We start from the raw sequence: 23,654 nt of genomic DNA on the forward strand, positions 1-23,654 counted from the left end.
CCCTTGTAGTGACAGATTTCTCACTGCAGGCTGCTGCTGCTGGATGTCTGGTTGGCATTAAGATGACCATGGAATGCCTATATGGTTAAGCCCATTTGTCTCTCTGGCCCTGGAGGTCAACAGAGAACAGAGGAAATCATGTTCTTGAGCAGTGGATATTAGTTAGGATCACGGAGACAGGCTAGAAGTCAAGGGGTGGTAGCACACTATGTCCCAGTGGGTAGACAGTGTCTGTCATGATATCGGGGAGGTAGGACCTTTTTAGAGGACAGCTATGTACAGGATTGGGTAGGCTGTTCCAGTGAGTGGATTGTGGCTACATATACGAACGTTTATAATGTCTGCTTCCTGAACAAAATGTAGGGCTGCCGTCTGCCAGACGGGGAAGTGTTTTGAGAGAGAACATTCACCAAGTATTAGTTTCATCCTCAATGAGCTGTTACCCTGTGAAAGGATATCTCCCAAATTAGCAAAGTCCTTTGATTGTTGGCTATCTTTTGCTGTGAAGAGACACCACAATCAAGGCAACTCTTGCAAACCATTTAAATGGGGGCTTGCTTACAGTTTCAGAGGTTTGGCCCATTGTCATAGCAGTGTGCAGTCCGGTGCTCTCAGTAGCTGAAGCTATATCCTGATCTGTAGTCAGAGAGAAAGAGAGACTCTGGGCTTGACAAAGTCCACCCCCACTCCATGAGACGCTTCCTCCAACAGCGCCACACCTAATCCTTTCAAGTAGTTGTACTCCCTGGTGACTAACAAGTCAAATATGTGAGCCTATGTAGCCCATTCTTATTCAAACCACCACATTTATTTAATTCTCTTTTATTTATCCAGAATGAGTAGATGCCCCAGGTCATAATGGGTCACCAGTGACATGGAGAAGCAGCTACCAGCCGTCCTCCTTCCCTCACATCTGTCGATGCACTTGCTGGGTGCACTTCCTCTAGAGAAGGAAAGGGCCCCCTCAGCAGCCTTTAAACTAGAGTGCAGGGAAAGCTGAACAAGCAGAGCTACCTTGGCTCACTTCCTTTCATACTTCAATGGAATGAATTTTGACCCCTAAAAAGAAAAATTAAGGTCTTAACCTTCGAACCTTGAATCAGACTTGGGTTGAAAGTAGAATCATTACAAGTGTGATGTACATCCCGGCTTTAATGAAGTCGCATGAGAAGAGTGTGAGTACTCGAGACTTTCCTGACCCCTGGCCTTCAGATGTCTACAGCATGAAACAGACTTTATGAGTTACCAATCTGTGCTCTTTGCTAGTTTAACCAGTATATCATATATTACTTAACAGTTAAGGCTCCTCTTGTATATAGCCAATATCTGGGGATTCTGTATGCAATTTTTTAAATAATGTTTTTAAACTAAAATAAAGATGTGTTGTAGAACTATAGACTTGATGTTTAACAGACTCCACCACACATCTCTGCCTTGTACTGTCTGGTCTCAACCCACCAGATTTGTTGCCCTTTCTCACCATTCCTTCCCACTCACCCACTTTGGTGTCTCTAGCACCTCAACCAACTTCTTAGCCATGTTTCTATCATCCACTGCCCATTTGGCCACAGGAAGTCTCTGGTCTATTTTATATCTGAGAGATGCTAAATTGGAGGCTTTCCATAAATGTATCCAACAGCTTCCCACCCCTAATAGGATGACCTCCAAAACCCATCTGTTGATTTGAATTTTAATGCATAACAGACTGTTCCTAAATTATCTTGGATATGATTTTTCATTTATAAACAAAGTTTGCACCCAAAATGCCTTGAAATATTTTTTAATAGACTTAGATAAGCAGTCACTACAGTTTTGATGTTGTTCCCTGTACAGATGCTGCCCAATGCATCGGAAGGGCATTTTAAGGCACATTATTCTGTGATCAGAATTAAACAAAGTTCAACTATGATTATGTTCACAACATTAATACACAGTTTATCCTCTCAAAATATATTTCTAGTTTTGATGAAATCTTTAAATTTTCTTTCACAAAAAGATCAGTAACACATAGTATATTGAACACTGTAATAAAATTATTTTAAAGAAAATACAGATGTGGACTTTGTAGTACCACAAAGTAGGTCAAAGTTCAGTATTAAATAAATATTCTCTCCTAATAAAAAAAAACCCTTTTAAAACAGTTTTCCTAAGGAAATACATTCATAGGCTTTTACATTCTATTGTACAACATTGACAAGGCGGGGAGGGGGTGTCCTCAACTATGAAACAGCTACCGTGTCATCTAAGCACAGGAAATGGGTTTTTGCGAATGAGGCTTTCCTGTGAAAATTCTGGTTCCATGTGGCTATGCCCAGGTGTGGTTCACAAACTCAAAGAACGTAGCCTGTCAGCTAAAACAGGGACAGAGTGTAAAAAGATTTATCACCTGGTTGCTAGCTTTGGTATCTGGACATCTGTTGCAAGGTGACAGCCCCTGAGGCACTGTCTAGTCAGACTTGGCTTCTAATTCTGCAGTGGGAATTAGACTTCATGTCCAACAAATCAGGTGGTGGGTTAAGGCAATGTCCTGGCACAGGCAGGCATGAGAAACTTGTCTGCAAAGCAGGGATTGACAGGTGCCTCTGGGAACACCTCTGGTACAGTAGCCAGGCACAGCCTACCTAGGAGGTAGTGGCAGCTCCAGAGCATCTGGTGGAATTGCTGGCCACAGCATTCACTTTAGAGTGGCTGGGCTTCATTCAGAAGTGGTCAAAATGCTTCAAGAGAGAAGGCTGTGAAAACCAGATTGTGAGTATCTGATGGCTGTGTCTGAGCTAGCCAGTCAACAGTGTACCGACAGACGGGTTCATTTGGGGAATGATACCCTGAAGCAGAATGCAGTATGTTGTGCGAATTTACTTTGTATTCATTGATTTCTCTCAACTTAATTTGTGAATAGGAAATTGTTCACTCTTCCTGTCCAGATTCGACTTCTTGGGGCTCCTGTGAATGCAACTGTCAGCCTTGTTCCTGAGACACAGTACTTAAGTTTCCTGAGCAGAGAGCTGAGTGGTTTGTTTCAGAAGTCTCCAGGAGGTCCCTGAATTCACCTTTAGCCTCATCTCAGCCTCCTTCAAGTGAGATCCTGTGGTGCAGGCCAAATTTCCAGTGGGCTGGAGACTGAACTTCTGAGGAAAGGTGACGAGGGATGAGGGCCCACCCTCTTAGCACTCCAGAGGAACAGTGCTCTAAGACTGGGGCCCTGAGGTCCTAGAGGCAAAGGAGAAATGCCTAGACAGTGGGCTCCTGTATGCCCCCCTTCTAGGTGATGCAGAGCCCTTCTATGTCCCCAGGTCTCCCTGCCCTCAGTAGATGAAGCCAGAGATTTCCTGTGGACCCCCTCTAGTCTGCAGCCCAAACAGCCTGGCCATCTGCAGTATTCCCACCTTAGGGTTAGCTCAGGCAAGACACCTTGTGTGTGTAGGCAAGGCCCAGGATGGGAGGGACCCAACAGGGGAAGTCCCTTGAGCTAGAGGAGCCAAAATTGGAACAAATATTTCTTCAGTTGATCCTACAAGGTGGTTGAACAGTCTGGAGATCTTGGAAGGGGGTCTAAAGGGCCTCAGAGGTATGCATCCCTGGAAGTGCACAGGAACCTGCTGCCCATTTAGGATGAGTCTGAGCTTGGGTGCAACTTCCACAAATATTAATTTGTAAGACCTTTGTACTAGAGAGTGGTAAGAGGTCTTCTTTGAGTAAGAGTGGCAAATACTAACAAGTGCTCTCTTGGTGTGTGGGTGTGTGGGGGGACTGGGGGCGCAGCACCTCGGAGCAGTAAGGACTGAACCAGGGCAAGAAAACGGCCGAGGCAGTGTATATCCTGGGAATGCCCGGAGGATGAAGAGATTCTTCCTAGGGCCAGACTAGAGAGCAGTGGACCCTAAGAAACCCTAGCTGGTTGGGGAGGGGCCACTGAAGGAGATTCTCGGAGCTGGCCGCCGGCCAGGCAGCGATCACAAAGGCGTCTCTTCTTGCTCCAGAGCGTGTGGAGGCAGTTCAGTAGAGCCCGGAAGAGAGGCGAGCTTGAGGAGAGCTGGGCGGCGGCGAGGGCGAGGCCTCTGGAAGGAGCGCCGGCTGTGTACGCGGCGCGCAGCCGCAGACCGAGCGTGCGCACTGGGCAGGGCCCGGTGCTCTGGCTCCGGCCCGGGTTCACCGGAGGCGAAAGTACCGGGCGAGACGCGCTCAGGTGGGACTGGGCTCGGGGCACGTGGGCTAGCGAGCCGTGAAGGGAGCAAGGGCTGCTGGGCAGCTGCGGATGGCCAATGCGGATACAAGCTTCCGGTAAGCGGTGTGTCAGAGCCTGTGTCACCTGCGGGAAGACAGGGTGTGAGTGGCTCTCAGTCCAGAGGAACAGTGACCGACAGAAACCTGTACTCAGCCCAGGATTCCCTTCCCCCTGATTTTGCTGTTCCTCTGTGGCTTGCCCCAAACTAGGTACCTGCTCAAGTGCAAGGAGGGACCCCTAACCTTCCACACCAAATGTGAGGGCATTTTCTGCTGTACACTACTGCAGAGTTGCAGGGAGTTTCTAGGCAGCTGTGCACTTGTGCACCACGCAGCCAGCAGATCTGGATCACTCCAGATATCTTCTGACACTTGCAAACTCTGCCCTTGATAGCTGCCCCCTCTATAGGAACATCGGTGTCATACCCACCCCTAGATACTACTCCTCTACCCCAGAAACCTGTCACAAGCTTCCAAGAGGACAAGGCTCTGCTTCAGATCAGTAGGGTTTGAGAATGAGGGGAAAAGTCAGGCCTTTAATCCCAGCACCTGGGAGGCAGAGGCAGGCATATTTCTGAGTTCCAGGACTGCCTGGTCTACAAAGCTAGTCCTAGGAGAGCCAGGGCTACACAAGGAAACCCTGTCTCAAAAAGGATTGGGGAAGGGGGATAAGGCCAGAGACAGAAGCAAGGAGCAGGTGGAAGAGCACCAGGGCCATGCAGATTTCCTGACCCTGATACATCATTTCAAAACTGTATTCTCTTAGGAAAGAGTCGTGTGTGTGTGTGTGTGTGTGTGTGTGTGTGTGTGTGTGTGTGTGTGTAGTGATGTCAGGCCTTGCCAGGAATGCTGACCAGAATTTCCAGTTTCTACAATTGTGTGTTTCATTTCCCACTAGACGGACAAATGTCCACCAGACCAGAAACAAAACCAAAAAAAAAGCACGTTCACTTTCATCTGAAATGAACATGAGACCTGACCACAGGATACTTCTGTGTTGCCCAGGCTGACCTCAAACCCTCAGTCCTCCTACCTGTCTCTTGTAAATGTTGGGGTTATAGACGTAGACCACCATGCCAGGCCTCAAATGTTTCTGTCTACTACACATTAGCTAGAGAAGCAGACTCAAATGGAAGTTGTCCTAAGAAATATACAGCTGGACAGATGACCAAGACAAGGTCCACAGCGTGAAGAAAGCTGCTGGAAAGTCTGAAAAAGTGCGGGTCCAGGATAGATTCCGGAAAGCAAAGCTGGGAAGAAAGCAGGTGTTAGAGGAAGAAGCCAGTTACATGTGTGTGGACTCAGGGAAAGCGGGATGGAGCTGGTCCTCGGGGCCATCGGCCAACAGGAAGGAATCCACTGATTTGTTGCTGAGGCGGAATGGCGTCAGACGACGGAAGTTGCTGGGAGAGTTGGGAATCTGGAAACGGGCCCTCTGAGAGGGCACCACGGTCTCCCCAGGGGACAGCCAGGGCGGCACCCTGGATAGGATGCTTGGGTCCAGGTCCTCGTCAGGGGAGAACACGGGATTATCAATTCCTAAGAGAAAGGGCAGCTGGTCAACCTCTAAGAAGTTTCCCGCCCCTGGGGGCAGAAGGAGGCTGAGGGGATGGGCTCTATACTGTGACTATGTCAACTCTTCTTGTGGCTACCACCTTCAGGGTAGCCTGGCTGGTCAGACCTAGACACTTAACCCTGATTCCCACACCTTTCCTCTACCTTTGAGACCCCATACAACCCAGACAAGATGGCAACATCTCTCCTCTCTCAGACCTGGCCCATTTTTCCAGATATACTTACTGTCTGCTCTGGGGCGAAATCTAAGTGGAGGAGGTGACACTTCCAAAACCTATAGTAAGTGTCTCCCCCCCCCCCAGCCTTTGGTTCCCCCTTCAATGGCTCACTTGGGGCAGCAGGGACATCTCTTCCGCCAGCCTCTCCTATCTCACCTGCCCCAGATTCAGAGGTTACATCCTTGGTGACATTGGCCAGAAACTCAATGCCCCCAGTGGTCTCTTCATAGTTGGTGGTCTCCTCAGGCTCTGAAAGTTCTAAATCTAGATAGCAGAGGGAAAAATATTTTGGGTTAGGATGGCTCGAGTTCTTTATGACTGGTGATAATCCCCACCACCACATCCCCTCCCACACACACTTTTCCACAGAACCTAACCAGCCCAGTGTCCAACTGGCTGGGGTCAGCTGTGTGAAGACCTGAGCCATTCCTATGGTGCTCCCTTTTGTGACCCCAACCACACTTGGTCTTTGGGAAGGTCTGTTGGACAGGAGGGGCTGGAACCTCAAGGCCTACGATGAAAAGAATGGAGAAAGTCCACTATCTTTTAAAGAAGGTGTGTGTGTGTGTGTGTGTGTGTGTGTGTGTGTGTGTGTGTGTTCAGTGCCCATGGTGGCCAGAAGAAGGCATTAGATTCCCTGGAGTCGGAGTCACAGGTTGCTTAAACTGCCTTATGTGGGTGCTAGGAACTGAACTTGGGTCCTCTGGAAGAGCAGCAACCACTCTTAACCACTAAGCTGTCTCTCCATCCCATAGGAGGAGTACAGCAACAGGAGGGGCAGAGAAGAGCACTAATGGTCTAGTGGCACCACCCCCCAAAACAAGGAATGCATGGAGGCCCAGGGTCAGAATCCCTGGGTACAGCCACCAGTAGGGGCAGGAGTCCCTTCTGAATCAAGCACATGCACAGAAGCAGGTTGTACCTTTCTCCTTGATGATGAAGTTGTGTGCCAGGTTCTCCGTAGGCAGCTTCCCATTAGGAATGCTGCTATTCCTCTGTGGACAAGCATGAGCTCTTACAAATGTACAAACACCCAGTTCCCCAACTTGCTGACATTTCATCTTCTGTCCGAGACCCCAAGGGCCTCTGCCTGGCAGCAGAACCACAGGGTTCCCTGATCCTTCCCAGTATTTAGAAGCCCACCCAACAACCACTGACCCCACCTTTCCTCACCCGCTTCTGTGCACGCTCCCTCTTGTACAGCTTGGCTGCCTTCTTGTTCTGGTTGATGCCTAGCTTAGCTGACTTAAAGGACTCCATGCGCTTCTTCATGGTTCTGTGAAAGATTTCCTTGTCCTGTTTTTCATCCTCGTTGGGTGTTAGCTTATGCCGGCTATAGAGATGCTTGTACTGTGGGAGCAGGGGACAGTCAGTTGGGCCTTTATGGCCCAGGTGGGTCACAAAGCCTCCAGCTCAGCCATGAAGACCCCTTGTCTGAGAACAAGGCAGACATTCCTGTAGGTGTGTGGTTAGGTTCCACCAGACCCAGCATGTGAAGGGATGACAAAGGCTTACTCTGGGGGATTGGGGGCTCTAGGTGTCTCATCCCCTAGTACCCACCTCCTGTCGAGGCTTGTACAGGTACTGCTGCAGTGTATGGTGAGTGACCATGTCCTCAGTGTCACGGATGCTCCTCCGCCTCTGCTCCAAGGACTGCATATCCAGGCATACAGCGCTGACATTCTCCCTCCTGCATGGTCCAACATTGAGCCAGGAGGATAGCTACACAGAGGTCTCCTGCCCTGCCTAGATACCTGAAAGTCCCTTCCCATACTGCTCAGATGGTCTCCCAGGATGCCGTCTACACTTCTGTATAAGGTTGAATGAACTCCCCTGCCACCAGTCCCCCTCCACAGCCCAACTATGAGTGCTGAGGTCCACAGTCTCTCCTAAGCACTGAAAAGCTAGAACAGCCACCATCATAACAACTGGCCATCAGCTGCCCACAGTCAGAGGGTATGCAATGCTGGACCGGGTCAGGCATCTGCTGCTATCCCTTCCTGCCCTCATCCCAATATAAGTACACCACACAGTCCCACTGACTGCTGTGTAAAGGTGTGCTCCCACAGATGGGGATGCAGGCATCTTTCTGTACCCTTCTCTTACCCTGGCCCACTCACACTCTCCTGACTCAGTTGCCTTAGGACCTGAAGAAGGAGCTAGTAGGCTTAAGAGTCAGGAGAGAGGTGCTTTTAAAGAGTACCCTTTCCCAGAGATGTTTTTGAATTGGTCACATACAAGAGATAGGAGACAGACGCCTCCACAGTAGATGGGCGCGGTGTGCTGAAGTCCACGTTGACCATATTGTCCATACTCGGGGAGCGGATGAAGGCCAGGGACCCACGGCGCTCTCCCTATAAGGAGGACATAGACTCCTTAGTACTCAGGGATGCCCCTTAGGCATCGCCTGCCACATAGAAGTCAAAAGATCCTGAGAACAAGCTCAAGAGCCTGTCAGCTCTGGGAGGTAGAGATGGAGCCCAGAGGTGGACCCTGTCCATCCTCACAGCTCAGCAGGGGCCAAGATACAGAGTAGGAGCTGGGATTATATCCTTGTAGAGGCCACCAAAGCATCACTTGAGAGGAGCAGAGCTAAGAGTTGAGCAGACAGAATAGTAGGTAGGAACAGAATCTCTTAAAGAACACTGGCAAGTCTAGGACATACTACCCCCACTTGAAGATTGGCGAGAGACAGTTTTTGTCCCCACCACAGCCACCAACCCACAGGCCTTAGTTTGTATGCAGATCAAAACCAACACAGAACAGAGCTGGCAGCAAGCAGAATTACTGGAGGAGAGAGAAGTGGTTTCCTAGCTAGGGGCTGAACAAGCAAAGTGAGAGGCTTCTGAGGAGCACAGACAACAGTAAACTATGGCCTGAGGTAGATCCCTGGGGGACAGCTTGTGCCAGGGTTAGAAGGGTGATGGCCTATCAGGTGTGCTCCTCTCTTAATCATGTGAACACATCATTGTATTTTAGGGTTTGTGAGGTTCTCTCTTGGGAGCCCTTCAAAGAGGGTGGGATTGTGTGGCTATCCTTGGAATTTGGCGTGGACAGCCTACTCTAAGGTACTTGGCGTATCACTGATACGGGCTGGGGCTTTTTGGTTGTTCTATTCGAAACCCATTGTTGTTTGTATTTTTTTTTTGTAACTCATCCTCCTCAGGTGTGGGCAATGGTCTCTTCCATTTCATCATTGATACCAGGCACTCCCCGTCTCAAGGGGATATCAGTAAAGAAGTCAGGTGACCCTTAGGGCAGAGACAGAGCTGAAATGGTGGTAGGGTTCCTGGTCAAGGGTGGGAGACTAGAATCAAGGGGTGGGGAAGGGATGATATAGACAAACCAACCATGCAGGACTTGGAGCCATCTCTCCCAACATGATGAGAAAGATGTCACAAAGCTCAAGACAGTCTGGCTGGTGCAGTAGGGAACAGGAGTGAGGCTTAGGGTCCTGACCAGGGTGAACTCAGGCTAAAGAGCCTCTCAGGGACAGAGACAGAGACGAGTGAATGCTGAGACCTCACCCCACACTTTTATTCTTATCCTCCATCCATGACGTGGTGCCGGGGGCACCCAGTGTCATAAAAGGTTGAAATTCCTTGTAAGTTCTGCCTGAGAGAGGAGGCATCTCAGATTGAACACCACAATATTACTTGAGTGGCAACAGCCATGAGGTCATAGGGTGCCTGGTTGGACCTATGTCTATACATAAAGGATGCTAAGGGGCCCAGATAGGGATGGGTGGGTCAAGAATGCACTAGCCACAAGATAGTCACATGTGTGTCATTGGAGCAGTTCATATGAATGTGTACGTGTGTGTCTGTGTTTTATATATATATATGTATACACATGTGTTCATAAGTAAACATGTATGTAATAGGGCACATGTACCTGGGTATGTATATGTTCGTGCATGTATATGTGAGCATTCCTGTATATCTGGGTGTGCATGTATAAGCCATGTGTATGCATTTATGTATGCTCATGTAAGGCTGCTTGCTCCTTAAGGTTGTCAGCCAGTAGGACGTATCTACCAACTTGTTGCTGAGTACAACATATATGTGTGAATAGGTAGAAGACCTGGGCCCATATTCTCTATTTTTCAACCTTTTCCCTTCTCTTCAGGGAAAATACAGGCATTCAGACTCCTCTACCATGGTTAGCATGCTCAATTCTACCAAAACCACAGTACCTAGACAGTCACTGTGCCAGTGCCTCTGATTCCTGAGTGACAGGGAACTCTGATATGCCCTATTCCCAGAGTACAACTCCAGGCCTCACATGAGCTTTTGCAGTGAGCCATCCAGGCATAGAGCGCAAGGGTCACTCACCACTGCCCTCTGCCCATGCCCTAGACCACATGTATTGTCTTACTTTAGCCCTCAACTTTAGCAAAGGGACACATAGGATATTCAGGTACCTCAGCCACGTAGCTAATGGCATCCTTCAAATTCAGCTCATGGAAAACATTCAGAATCCGATCTCGAGATTTTTGAGCCGATCTTCTCATGAGGACTTTGCTGAGGAACTTCCTATCAAAATTGGACCATCTAGGGGACAAAATATCACATCAGCACTGGGAGCCTGGGGCTGCCTGCTTTACAGGAACAAGAGTGAGGTCAGAACAGGTAAATGTCTGCCAGAGCTAGGAACATTATAGGATCAGTCTTTTTTTTTTCTCCTGGTTTTTATTTATTGTAACAACCTGAAAGTGATTTTTTAAGTGAAAGGTTGGCCACCTCTGGTCTCACCCTTTGCTTTCTCCCACTGACAGTGGCTGGCAGTGGAACCATATGCCATTTTCAAGTGACCACCTGACCTCCCAGCTATGTGGGGACAGGACTAAAATTAAGACACCAGTAGTCATAGTTCCAGTTCTTGATACATCACTGTCTAGGGTGCAATACTCAAGTTAGCTCTGCAGCCTCACATGGACTATAGGCAATTATCTCAAAACAGGTATTAAGGAGTGTGAATTAAATGCTTTCATCATATACTTCCAAGTACCACTTTATGTTGTAGAATATAAATGATTTCTGTTTCACGAACAAGATAATTTTAGATATAGATGAACACACCTTTCCTCTATTAATGAAATAAGGAAGTGATTTATTTGTTTTCCTGGTTTTTAATTCCTACATTATTTAAGTTTATCATTAACTGGTCAGTTAAAGGGTGTCTCTATGACTGGGACGATCATCAGGAGTAAGATTCAGGTCCCTGGATTGGTGGTTGCTCTGTTCTCTCAGTTAATATTAACTTTGTTTTTTACCTGCTCGAACCCAGGAGTCTAGTTCACATTTAAGCCCTTCACCTGACAAGATGTTCGTGGGTTGTCCTCTCTTCGTTCTTGTCCCCAACATATATACTTCAGGACCAGCCTACAACTCAGTTTGTCTCTGGCTCTTTTGAATGGAGAGGTCCTCCAGAAATTGTGTCTTGTGGGTCTTAAATTCTGGTAGGACAACTGACATGGCTTCCAGTGTTTTAGTGACCCTGTCTGCAGGTTCGAGTGGTCACTGGTAGAAGAAGGAATGTTACAGCTTAAGCTACTTACTTATCTCTGAGATAATTGTGTCCAATTTGTCCTGAGATGTCCTCAATGGCTGAGAGGATGTGGTCAAAAGCCTTTCAGAGGAAAGAAACTCCATTGGCCATCCATCCTCACCCTCAGCCTACCTCCGGACTGCACCTCCCCAGGCTGCACACTGCCACCCTCTCCTTACCCGGCCGTGTAGCTTCTCATTGAGCTTCGGCTCGTGCTGCTCACTCCTCTTCACCTTCAGCCACTGCACCAGGGGCTTAATGGTCAGGCCCTGAAAGACAACCTCGGTAATGAAGCCAGGCAGGATCCCCACACCACCCTACCCTCAGGGCCCTCTAAGCACAAGCCAGACAGACATTCAATCTCTTCTCCCACTGTACGCAATCCAGGGACCCATGAACCCATTGGCACTGCCCTATAAAAGGATGCCCCGAAGCCCCTGTGCTGTGGATGTCCATATAGACCTCAGAACCTCCAGCTGTCACTTTGACCAGCCAGATGCAAAGGTGTAGTAGGTGACAGTTATGGTGTGACCAGTCAGCAGTCAAGAAGTAACTAGGTCTGTTCTCCTAAGTCCTGCCCAGGAAGTAACACTTTTAGGACAAATTATGCTATGTCCCCTGTGGGGCCACATGAAAACCTACAAAATGCTCCTAATTACTAAAATTACAAAAACCAATTAAAGTGTAAAATCTGGAAACAATCTGCCTACAGTTGCTCTTAGGTAGGTTTGGACCCCCTGAGGCAGTGCCCTGGGTACTCGGAGTCGCACCTGAAAGATGACTGTGAAGAAGACCACAATGAGAGTGGTGCTGACAAACAGCTTTTTCTCCTTGACTTTTGTCTCATCCAGAAGCACCACCAAGGCATAGGCCACTGCCCCACGCAGGCCACCATAGGACATGACCACCTGGTCAATGGTCTCTAGCTGCACCATGCGGTAACGGTTCAGGATCCAGGTCTGCAGAACAACGCCTGTCGCGAGAGGTCACTCAGCTCCGTGGCTGCTTTCCCCAAGGCCTCACCTCACGGCTCCCTCTGTCCCTTGGCTGACTGTGAAGGCTGGGCAGTGGGTCTATCCCCCCAGGGCACTACTGGCGAGGGCCTCTGTAGGAAGAGGCAACCGTGCTGCTCTCTCACCACAGCGTCTATTTCCAGTTCCTTGATCCTGTCCCTTGGTGCCTCATTGGTCCCCATGCTTCACCTTGAGAAATACTGGCTTTTATAGAGATCAATGGTTGGATTTATTACTGAGCAGCCGTGGGGCTTTCAAATCTGTACTCTATACTAAAGGAGCCTAGACACTACTACCATGAGTGCCCTTAACACTCACCAATGGCTCGGTATACAGAAATGAAGACCAGTGTCAGCAGCACAAAAGCCGTGTTCCATGTCCAAATGAGTGGGTCCACAGCTGAGATGCCCAGGAACATGAAGATAATGGTCTCTGCTCCACTGGCCAGCATCTTCATGGTGTAGCGCACAGTGGTGGCCGACTGCTCTGAGATATTGGCCTTCACGTACTTCTGGCAGCAGATTCCACAAAAGGTGATGCTGGAGAAGGGACAGTGTGAGGTTTCCCTGCCTCTATTCAGGCAGGCTGATGCCTCAGACCAGTTGTCTCCAGGCCCAGCTCTTGCTGTCCCTACTTCCTTTGTTGGCATTACAGCCTCTGCAGATGTAATCTAAAGTGGACAGTCCTGTGTTGTGTGCACACTGCTCTTCCTAAGGATCAATGCCCTGATCTGGGTCTGCCCAGCTGCTCCCATACTCTAAGGCTAGATGTGGGGTTTCAATGAAGAAACAGCCTTCAAGTCTGTGGGCCTGTTGGTAGCTGACTGGTAACCAGATCATACTAGCCTTTGGAGAAGCTTGGGGCCTACTTTGGTGTCACGAAGCTCCTGCCTAAGTGTGAGGCTACATGACAACAGAGACTCTAATAGGGTTTCTGGTCAGACCATTCTTGAATCACAAGCCACCCCACACACCTACCCTGCCCTCTCAGTAGGCATGTGTCTAGTCAAGGGCAATTCTGAGGATTTATCAACTTCTTATTTAAAAAAAATAGAGCCAAGCAGTGGTGTCACACGCCTTTAATCCTAGCACTTGGAAGGCAGAGGCAGGCAGATCTCTGCGAGTTTAAGGCCAGACTGGTCGATAAAGCTAGTACCAGGACAGCCAAGCCTACACAAAGAAACCCTGTCTCAAAAAACAAAAATTAGATTGACTTCTTTGCCCCTGACAATAAATTTCTACCCAACTATGAAAGCCATGGAGGTGGAAGCTACACAGTGGGCTTGAAATTCATGCTCCAAAGAAGAGACAGTAGGCAGGGACCAGACTCACTCCCATAGCCCCTTCACCAGGATGATGGCAAAGAGCCCAATATCCCCTTTGTTCACAGTGGCACCTTCTGCCAGGATGTTTGAGTGCAGGGGATCTCTGGAATATACCAGCTAGAAAGCCACCTACCCAACCCAGCCGACAGCAGAAGGTTATTCCTTGAGGGGGACTTACGCCAGGATGGCTGACAAGGACAGCATCTCGGAGGTCAGATAGGACAGGTAGGAAATGACAAAGACGAAGCCAGGCTCGATGATACGCACATGCTTGGTGAAGCGAGTCACCAAGGACAGCAGGAAGGCGAAGATAACACCCACCAGAGTCCCCCCTAGGCTCACCACGAAGAAGGACACTGTGAGAAAAAGGAATGAATTGTCCTTTGTGGTTGGTACTGTGAGTGAAACTGACCAGGTTGGCCAGTCATTCCTCATGGAGGGCTCCTGATAACTGCTCACAGCAATGCTGAAAGTTTAGTAAATGAGGCAACTTTGCTCTCTGTAGTCTTCAATTTTAGGGCAGGAGGCAGAGGACAGAGACCATGTACACGGGAGACAGGACCCCATGGTAGGGAGCGTTGCCTTGACATCTCTACAGCCTTGGGTCAGTGGCAAGATCTGAACCCTGTGTCCTTATACACTGTCTATCTGTCCTTGCTTAGGACACACCCCAGGTGTGTGGTGTGTGGTGTTCTGGGAAAGGAACCCAGGCTGGTAAGGAGACGCCGGGATAGCAGAAGCCCCAGGGATTCTGTTCTAAAGAGGAGATGAGCCTCTGTATTCTTTGCCCACTATGTGTAAAACAGGCCAGGCAGGAACCCTCCCGATACATACCTATGCCTTTCACACATTCCACGCCAGTCACCTTGTCACCACCCAGCGTCACAAAAGACTCAAAAACATTGTACAAGACCTAAGGGTACAGAAGACAGGAACACATCTAGTCAGGCCTGCATCCACACTGATCCCTTCCTGTTTAGTGCCCCCTCTTTTTTGGATTTGGGCCCCAGAGTTAACACCTGAAACAACTAAAAACACTATTAAAGCCAGCACAAAGTGACAATGGTCAACAGGAAAAGATCAGAGGAACCAGCAAGTAGGATGTGCAGGCGAGGGGGTGTCCCAGATCCAAGGAGATAGGCCCACTCTCTGACTCTTATTCTGTGCTCTTGCAGACATATTCAAGGAACACTGAAAGAGCACGAACCATGAGGTAACCCTTAGTTCACAGGAGGCTCGGGGCCACTGTGGCTCAGGAAGACTGAAAGCTATTTTCTGAGTTTCAGACTAGGTCTCAAATGGGCCATTAGAGCCTCCTGCACATACAGAAATCTGTTACAGTGCACCCTTCAAGAGAGCCTAAGACATGGGAAATTTCTTAGGTACCATAGGCAATTTCAGAAGGCAGAAGAAACCAGACACACTTCCTCAGGTATCAGCTAAGTGTTCGGGCCCATTCTTACCAGTTAACCCCTCACCCCCTCCCACAGACCTGTAGTCCATCTGGGGACAGGTTTGGAAACTTCCATAGCGCTGCACTGAAACAAGAGAAATGTTTATGTTTCATGAACCTGCTTCTTGTTGCCAGGGTGAACACAACCTCATCCTTGTGGAGACCTTATGCTTCCTCCACTGCGTGGGTCTAAGAAACCTCAGATGCTATCATGGGATCCTTGACTCACTGAAGGAGCTGAATGTGTTTCTTCCACTTAATGTTGTGTCCTGACCACAATACCTCAGAATGCAGCTGTTTGATAGGAAGTCTTCAAAGAAGCAGCTAAGGTTAAATGAGAGCAACAGAGTAGATCTTGGTGTATAAGAAGAGTGCAGGACACAGACACACACAGAAGTTGACCATGTGAGGACAGGAGAAGATGGCATCTGCAGGCCAGGGAAACAGACCTCCAGAGCCAACTGCCATGCTTGGTTCTCAGCCTCCAGTCTTGAGCATTAAAACAATAAATCCTCACTGTGTAAGCCCCAGATTCTGTGGTATTTTGTTATTGGTGAGCCCAGCAGATGAATGCAATTCCTGTAAGACTTTGTTGTTTGTTTGTCCATTTCTCAGGAACTAGTGTGTAGTAGCAAGTGTGGGAACAAAGTTACAGTCCTCTGGGGGATGTAAATATAGGAATTTCAACAGGGCAGAATTACCACCAAAGGCATGGAATGGGTGGGCCTAAGATTGTGAAAGAGATAAACTAGATGAAGCTGAGTTAGGGAATCAGAAGAAGGTCAGAGCCTGTCCCTCCAATTCATACCCCAAGGCTGCTGCACCAGTGAGCAGGGACAGATGAAGGACACACCCTGAAGGGTGTTAGACATCCTAGGTTGCAAACATGGCTGTAAACAAAGACCATGTGTAAATAGTATCCCTCTTTCTAGCTTATCTATCTGAGGCATATTGGTACTGCCCACTTGTCAAGGTATCCTAGAACTTCCAAGCAAGTGAAATGTTTTGTAGCTTCCTCGGGGACCCCATCATCACTCACCACAGTCACTGCATCATTCAGCAGTGACTCTCCAAAAACAATGATGAAAAGAACTTCATTGACGTGGACTTCCTCAAACACAGCCAGCACAGCCACAGGGTCCACAGCAGCAATGAGGCTACCAAAAAGCAGGAAATCCAGGAGTCCAATCTTCAGGTCACCTGCAACAGATGTGGACCATGGTACAAGGGCTAGCCACCTGGATCACTCTACCAGGTCCCTAGGAGATCAGAGGCATCAGGAATAAAGGGTAGACACAACTCTTCCCAGGGCTACCCAGTGACAAAGAGAATCTGAGACTGGAGCTTGCAGCCAGACATCCCAAGAATGTGTAAGGCTACACAGTACCCATGTTAGGGCTTCACTTTCTTTTTTGAGCTGGGGAAGAACTTGCCATCCCAGGACCAAGGGATGAACCTTGCGAAGTAAGTGCCTCAGGTATTGAGTGTGCCCTAGGAAATAGTAGAGGGCACAGGACAGAGTGCCCTCTGTAGTGACTTGAATCCCATATGTCTATGACTACTAAATTCTGCTGCTTCTAACAAGGAGCAGAGCCTTCTGTAGTTTCTATTTAGAAATGGACTACACACTTGACTGCTACATCATATATGCCCTGCCCAGCTTTCCAGAGCAAACTAGTTTCAAGGCTACCCTAGCAGGGCCAGACTCTTGTTCTAGAATCTTGACAGAAACAGAGTACATTCCAAAAACAAGCTGGATCCCAGTAGATGTACAGTTCACTAAATCAGGACTGGCCCTCCCACCTGGACAGTGCACCCATATTTGCCTTGTGCCTGGAACTGATAAGCTGCAAGACAGCTAGCCTAAATTGACTTTCACTAAGGATGAGTGAGCCCCAGCCTTGAGCTGTGGACTACAGAGACTGACCACTGCCTAGGCAAATCTGGGTATACCATCAGCCAAAGTCACAGAGGAAAGGAAGCTCATGGGATCAGCATGATCTTTCTTGGTCAGCCTTGACCCACTAGTTCCCAAAGGTGGAACAGAGGCCAACATCATTTGTCTATCATGGGGGAGTCTGTAGGCAGTGATGTGCAACAATGCTAGTTATTAAAAGACACTGTGGTATAACAATTCTTCATGGATATGGCCTGCTAGAAAGATGGGGCTGGATGTCCCGGGAGAGTAAAATGCTCTAGATTTTGGTGACCATGCAATTTCTGATGTAATGTATTTGTCAAGGCTCAACTATTTAAAGGCCTGTGCTTACGCCCTAAGTCAGTCTGTTAGAGGCTTCTCTATGCACCCTAAAAACAGCTGCGGGAGCATCAAATGCTGGGATCTTATGGCTGACAAGACTGTCGGGTGAGGGCCAGCATGACCCTTGAAGGGTTATGGGTATTAAGATTCCAGAAGTCCCTGCTCCATATCCCAAGACATCTCTCCAGGATCTTAGATGTGTCCCATCACCTTATGGTGTCACCAGTGTGACCAGTAGTACTCCCTCCAGAGCAGGATGCCTATAGTTTTATAAGCCAGGCAGGTCCTTACCATTGGGGTCTCTAGTGATGCAGGAATTCAAGGGAACTCCCTAAAAAGATAAGATCCCAAGCAATTGATAGTTCCTGGGTTTACTGGTCTCTGCTTCTCCTTGGTCTCTAGGATTTCAAGGGCCTCATTCACTCACTGAATGTGCCAAAGGGAAAGTCCTGACTCTGAGTCCTCCTGTGAACACCTACTCACACCTGCTCAAGCATCACCTGCTGTCTCTCAACTGGACGAAGATTCAGCATAGAGGGTGGAGTGTTCCTGGGAGGTAACCAAGGCTAAGTGAAGTAATCACTAGCAGATTTGAGCAGAAACAGCACAAATCACTCAAGACTTTGGGGTGCTCAACTCTGTAATTCACTCATGAGGCTAGGAGCTGTCCATCTTTTTCATCTTCTTCAGTGGGGGGTGAACAGCTGGTTCACATCACACTGCCAACTACGACAGAAGCAAGAACAGCTGCCTATACACACCTACCCATCCTGCGGCTCCGTGTGGTCACAAATCTGTGCTGAACGTAACAAAACAGCCTCAGTTTGCAGATGTCCCAAAGAAGCATATTATAGATGGAACCTTCTTTCAAATACCAGGCTATTTACTCAGGTAGTCCCCAGAGATACTGCCCATCATTCTTAGCCCCAACCCTTTTACAACTGTGATCTGGACCCTTACCTTGGCTCAACAGAGTGACTTGGACTCACCCAGAGGGCAATATATAGACTTACCCATTATGCCACTGAGGTAAACACCATAGAGGGACAATCCAGTGGTGGCTGCATTCCATATAGTGCCAATAACAGCATATAGCAGAATGGTGCCCAGGTTACCAAAGAAGAGTCGATTGGGCATGAAATATCCAGCATCCAATACAATGGGAGGCAGCAGGTAGAAGAAGAAGACCGTGGGTGTGAGTGTGAAGGACGCAATGTGGTCAGCTGCCCAGACGATGCCGCCCAGCACCAGGCCCAGAACGATGAGCAGAGCACTCTCGGGGACGATACTGGTGACCTTGTGGGACAGGTGAAAGACTGTGGGAAGGAGAGAGAGCCAGGGATATCAGATCCTGTAAGGGACCACAATGATGAAGAGTAGAACTGGAGACAAGGTCCCCCAGAGGAATGGGAGGAATTGGGGGGGCAAGGCATCCATGAGATTGAGGTAGTCACTGGTTTCTTGCAAGTTTGAAAATTGGGAAGTCAACTAGTTTCTACCTGGGGTTTTGAAGACCCTTCCTGTAGGACTCGCTATCAGAGGTTCTCAGTCTGTGGGCCACAACCACCCAAACCATTGGAAAGCACAGATATTTACACTGCAGTTCACAGCAGTAGCACAATTATAGTTATGAAATAGCAACAACGATAACTTTTGGTTGGGGCCATCACAACATGAGGAACTGTATTAAAGGGTCACAGCATTAGGAAGGCTGAGAACCACTGCACTAGATGGACCTCTTCCTAGGTGCCTGGGGTAATGTAAAGCTCTTCCATCCCCCTAGCCACCCACATCTGATGGCGATAAGCGGGTCCTTTTGGAGATGAGTTGTTCCCACCCACGGCTGATGGTGATAATTGTGGAGATTAATTGTTCCCATCCACGGCTGGCACACATAGACAGAGCCAAGACCAAGAGCTGGATAGAGCTCGGTCAAACCAAGCCAGTGTCTACCTTGTGGAATCTCCATGTTCACATGAAGGTGAAAAAGTATGTTCACCAGATGACAGAAACTCCCACCCCATGACAGACTTCGCAGGTATAGGCTACATAGCAATTGAGAGGGATTGACCTAAGTTGGGCAGATGGACATCCCTTGCTTCCCAGGTAGGTGTCCTCGCCCCAATTTGATCTGAATGTTCCAGAGGTTAAACCTGTTTCACTGCGGTCACCTTTAGGAAACCCAAGCTCCTCATGTCCCCCATGACCCATTTGGGGTCACGGCCATTTAGGAGTAGTAGCTCCTATAGCAACTGTTTCCAGAAACCCAGGAAGAAAGACCACCCATTTCCAACCCCTCAGGCCCCTCAGACTCTTCAGCCATCATCAGCCCTGCTAGAGCTTGACAGGTGCTCAGCTCTGCCCTGTGAAGAAGCACAGACATTTGGTGATGGATCTTGTGTCTGATTTGGACTCAAAAGAAAGGTGATCCATAATTCCTATGCTAAGCCTGATTTGAACACAATTGGAATGATGACAGACAGGGCTTCCTCCTTTGGCTTAAACAACGTTTTATACAATCAAATTCATTTACTGAGGCTGTTATGTTGATGATGTCTCTGAAATCTAAAAAAAAAATGTGGAATACTGAGGGGACTTCAGAGGTAAGTGAACTGCCATGTGGTGGGACACCCCACTCTCTGGGACCAAACCCCAGGCCCTCCCACAACTCCTCGGCTTTTCTATCCAGCCAGCAGGGAATTTCCTGCAGGTAGATGCCCCCAAAACCCAAACCAATCCACTGGACCCTCCAAGCTACTAGCCACACCCTGTCTAAGAGCTGAGGGCTTGCTACAATACTGAGGGGACCAAAAGAGAGCACCAAGAGAGCGAACCAGGAGAGAAGAGCAAGAGAGCAGGCTTATGGAGACCTCAGAGGCTTTCTGAGACAGACATTGACAGTACAGAGCAGATCAAGAAAACCTCCCAAACACTCAGACAGCCACTGCAAGGATTGGACCAAAACACAAAGACAGACCCAGTAGTCACACAACAGGAAGACTTGATCATCCTAACCCAGAGGACCAGAAGAAAACAACTTTAAACATAACTTTTTGAAAATGATGAAGACCTTTAAAGAGGAAATGAAAAACTCCCTTAAAGAAATGGAGGAAAAGACAAACAAAAAATTGGAAGAAATTAATAAATCCCTCAAAGAAACCCAAGAAAAAGCAATCAAACAGGCAGTTCAAAGTAATAAAGAAAGGCTGGCGGTGGAGAATGACTGAGAAACCAAGGACGATGGCGATGGGCTTGGACTCTACAGCATGGACGGGCTCTGTGGGAGCCTTCTCAGTTTGGTTGATCACCTTCCTGGACCTGGGGGGAGTTGGGAGGACCTTAGACTTGACATAGTGAAGGGAACCCTGATGGCTCTTTGGCCTGAAGAGGGAGGGAGTGGGGGTATGGGTGGAAGGGAGGGGACAGAAGGGGGAGGAGGAGGGGAGGAGATGGAAAGTTTTAATAAAAAAAGTGAGGGAAAAAATAAAAAAAGACAAACCGAGGGAATTCTGGAAATAACAAATCTGGGTAAATGAACAGGAACTACAGAGACAAGTATAACTAACAGAATACAAGCAATAGAAGAATGAATCTCTGGTGATGAAGATACTATAGAGGAAATAGACTCATTGGTCAAAGAAAACATTAAATCAAACAAATTCTTCACACAAAACATCCAGGAAATCTGGGACACCATGAAAAGACCAAACCTAAGAATAATAGGTATAGAAGAAGGAGAAGAACTCCAGCTGAAAAGCACAGAAAATATATTCAACAAAATCATAGAAAAAAACTTACTCAACCTAAAGAAGGATATCCCTATGATGGTACAAGAAGCTTACAGAACACCAAATAGACTGTATCAAAAAAAAAGCCCCCTTGCCATATAATAATCAAAAACAAAACATACAGAATAAAGAAAGAGTATTGAGAGCTGCATAGGAAAAAGGTCAAGTAACATATAAAAGTAGACATATCAGAATTACACCCAACTTCTTAATGGAAATGATGAAAGCCAGAAGGTCCGGGATAGATGTGTTGCAGACACTAAGAGACCATGGATGCAAGCCAAGACTACTATACCCAGCAAAGCTTTCCATCACCATCAATGGAGAAAACAAGATATTTTATGACAAAAACAGATTTAAACAATATGTATCCACAAACCCAGCCTTACAGAAAGTACTAGAAGAAAAACACAAACCCAAGGAAGCTAACTGCACCCACAAAAACATAGGCAACTAATAACCCCTCCCACCAGCATAACCCAAAGAAGGGAAACACACAAACACTACTACTAAAAAATAAGCAGAATTAACAACCACTGGTCATTAATATCGCTTAATATCAATGGACTTAATTCACCTATAAAAAGACACAGGCTAAGAGAATGGATATGAAAACAGGATTCATCCTTCTGCTGTATACAAGAAACACACCTCAACCTCAGACAGACACTACCTCAGAGTAAAGGGTTGGGAAAAGATTTTCCAATCAAATGGACCTAAGAAACAAGCAGGTGTAACTATTCTAATATCTAACAAAATAGATTTCAAACTAAAATCAATCAGAAGAGATGGAGAAGGACACTTTATACTCATAACAGGAAAAATACATTAAGATGTAGTCTCAATCCTGAACATCTATGCCCCTAATACAAGAGCACCCACATATATAAAAGAAACATTATTAAAATTTAAATCGCACATTAAACCCCACACACTAATAGTAGGAGACTTCAACATTCCACTCTCACCAATGGAGAGGTCAACCAGACAGAAACTTAATAAAGAAATAAGAGAACTAACAGAAGTCATGAACCAAATGGACTTAACAGACATATATAGAACATTCCATCCAAACACAAAACAAAATATCTTCTTATCAGCACCTCATGGAACCTTCCCTAAAATTGATCACATACTTGGTAGCAAAGCAAACCTCCACAGATACAAAAAAAATTGGAGTAACCCCCTGTGTCTTATTGGATCACCAGGGATTAAAGTTAGAATTTAACAAGACTACTCTCAGAAATCCTACAAACTCATGGAAATTAAACAGTGAACTACTGAACCACCCCTGGATCAAGGAAGAAATAAAGAACAAAATTAAAGACTTCCTAGAATTTAATGAAAATGAAGGCCCAACATATCCAAACCTATGGGACACTATGAAAGCAGTGCTAAGAGGAAACTTCATAGCACTAAGTGCCCACATAAAGAAAATGGAGAAAGCTCATACTAGAGACTTAACAGCACACCTGAAAGCTTTAGAACAAAAAGAAGCAGACTCACCCAGGAGGAGTAGAAGACAGGAAATACTCAAATTGAGGCTGAAATCAACAAAATAGAAACAAAGAAAACAATACAACAAATCAATGAAACAAAAATCTTGTTCTTTGAGAAAATCAACAAAATAGACAAACCCCTATCAAAAGGAAGAGAGAGAGAACATCCAACTTAAGAAAATCAGGAATGAAAAGGGGGACATAACAACAGACACTGAGGAAATTCAGATAATCATTAGGTCGTACTACAAAATCTTGTACTCCACAAAATTAGAAAATGTAAAAGAAATGGACAACTTTTTAGGTAGATACTATATACCAAAAGTAAGTCAAGACCAGGTGAGCAATTTAAATAGACCTATAAACTGCAAGGAAATAGAAGCTGTCATCAAAAACCTTCCAACCAAAAAACAGCCCAGGGCTGGATGGCTTTAGTGCAGAGTTCTACCAGAACTTTCAAGAAGAGCTAATACCTATACGTCTCAAAGTGTTCCACTTTGAGGTTCATTGCCAAACTCTTTTTATGAGGCTAAAGTTACCCTGATACTAAAACCACACAAAGACTCAACCAAGAAAGAGGATTACAGACCAATCTCACTCATGAACATGGATGCAAAAATACTTAATAAAATACTGGCAAACCGAATCCAAGAGCACATCAAAAAATCATCCATCATCTCAAAGCAATTCCACTAAAATCAGGAACAAGATGAGGCTGTCTACTGTCTTCATATCTCTTCAACATAGTGC

At 47.1% G+C, this 23,654-nt stretch overlaps 1 protein-coding gene across 1 annotated transcript in view; it reads right to left on the reverse strand.

Moving 5' to 3' along the window:
* Positions 1-5,509: 5,509 nt before the first annotated feature.
* The window catches only part of Slc9a3 (solute carrier family 9 member A3), a 45,113-nt gene continuing 26,968 nt past the window's right edge, over positions 5,510-23,654 (reverse strand). Inside the window, exons 2-16 of the mRNA XM_038323869.1 lie at positions 18,631-18,933; positions 16,397-16,557; positions 14,739-14,817; positions 14,083-14,260; positions 12,899-13,119; positions 12,338-12,540; positions 11,747-11,836; positions 11,578-11,648; positions 10,441-10,570; positions 8,256-8,371; positions 7,578-7,707; positions 7,191-7,367; positions 6,940-7,012; positions 6,174-6,281; positions 5,510-5,763 (exon numbers count right to left, since the gene is read on the reverse strand). Coding sequence (XP_038179797.1) covers positions 5,510-5,763; positions 6,174-6,281; positions 6,940-7,012; positions 7,191-7,367; positions 7,578-7,707; positions 8,256-8,371; positions 10,441-10,570; positions 11,578-11,648; positions 11,747-11,836; positions 12,338-12,540; positions 12,899-13,119; positions 14,083-14,260; positions 14,739-14,817; positions 16,397-16,557; positions 18,631-18,933 — 2,294 coding nt within the window. The remainder of the gene's footprint in view (positions 5,764-6,173; positions 6,282-6,939; positions 7,013-7,190; positions 7,368-7,577; positions 7,708-8,255; positions 8,372-10,440; positions 10,571-11,577; positions 11,649-11,746; positions 11,837-12,337; positions 12,541-12,898; positions 13,120-14,082; positions 14,261-14,738; positions 14,818-16,396; positions 16,558-18,630; positions 18,934-23,654) is intronic.

Source organism: Arvicola amphibius, chromosome 3, assembly GCF_903992535.2.
Source record: "Arvicola amphibius chromosome 3, mArvAmp1.2, whole genome shotgun sequence".
NCBI lineage: Eukaryota > Metazoa > Chordata > Mammalia > Rodentia > Cricetidae > Arvicola > Arvicola amphibius.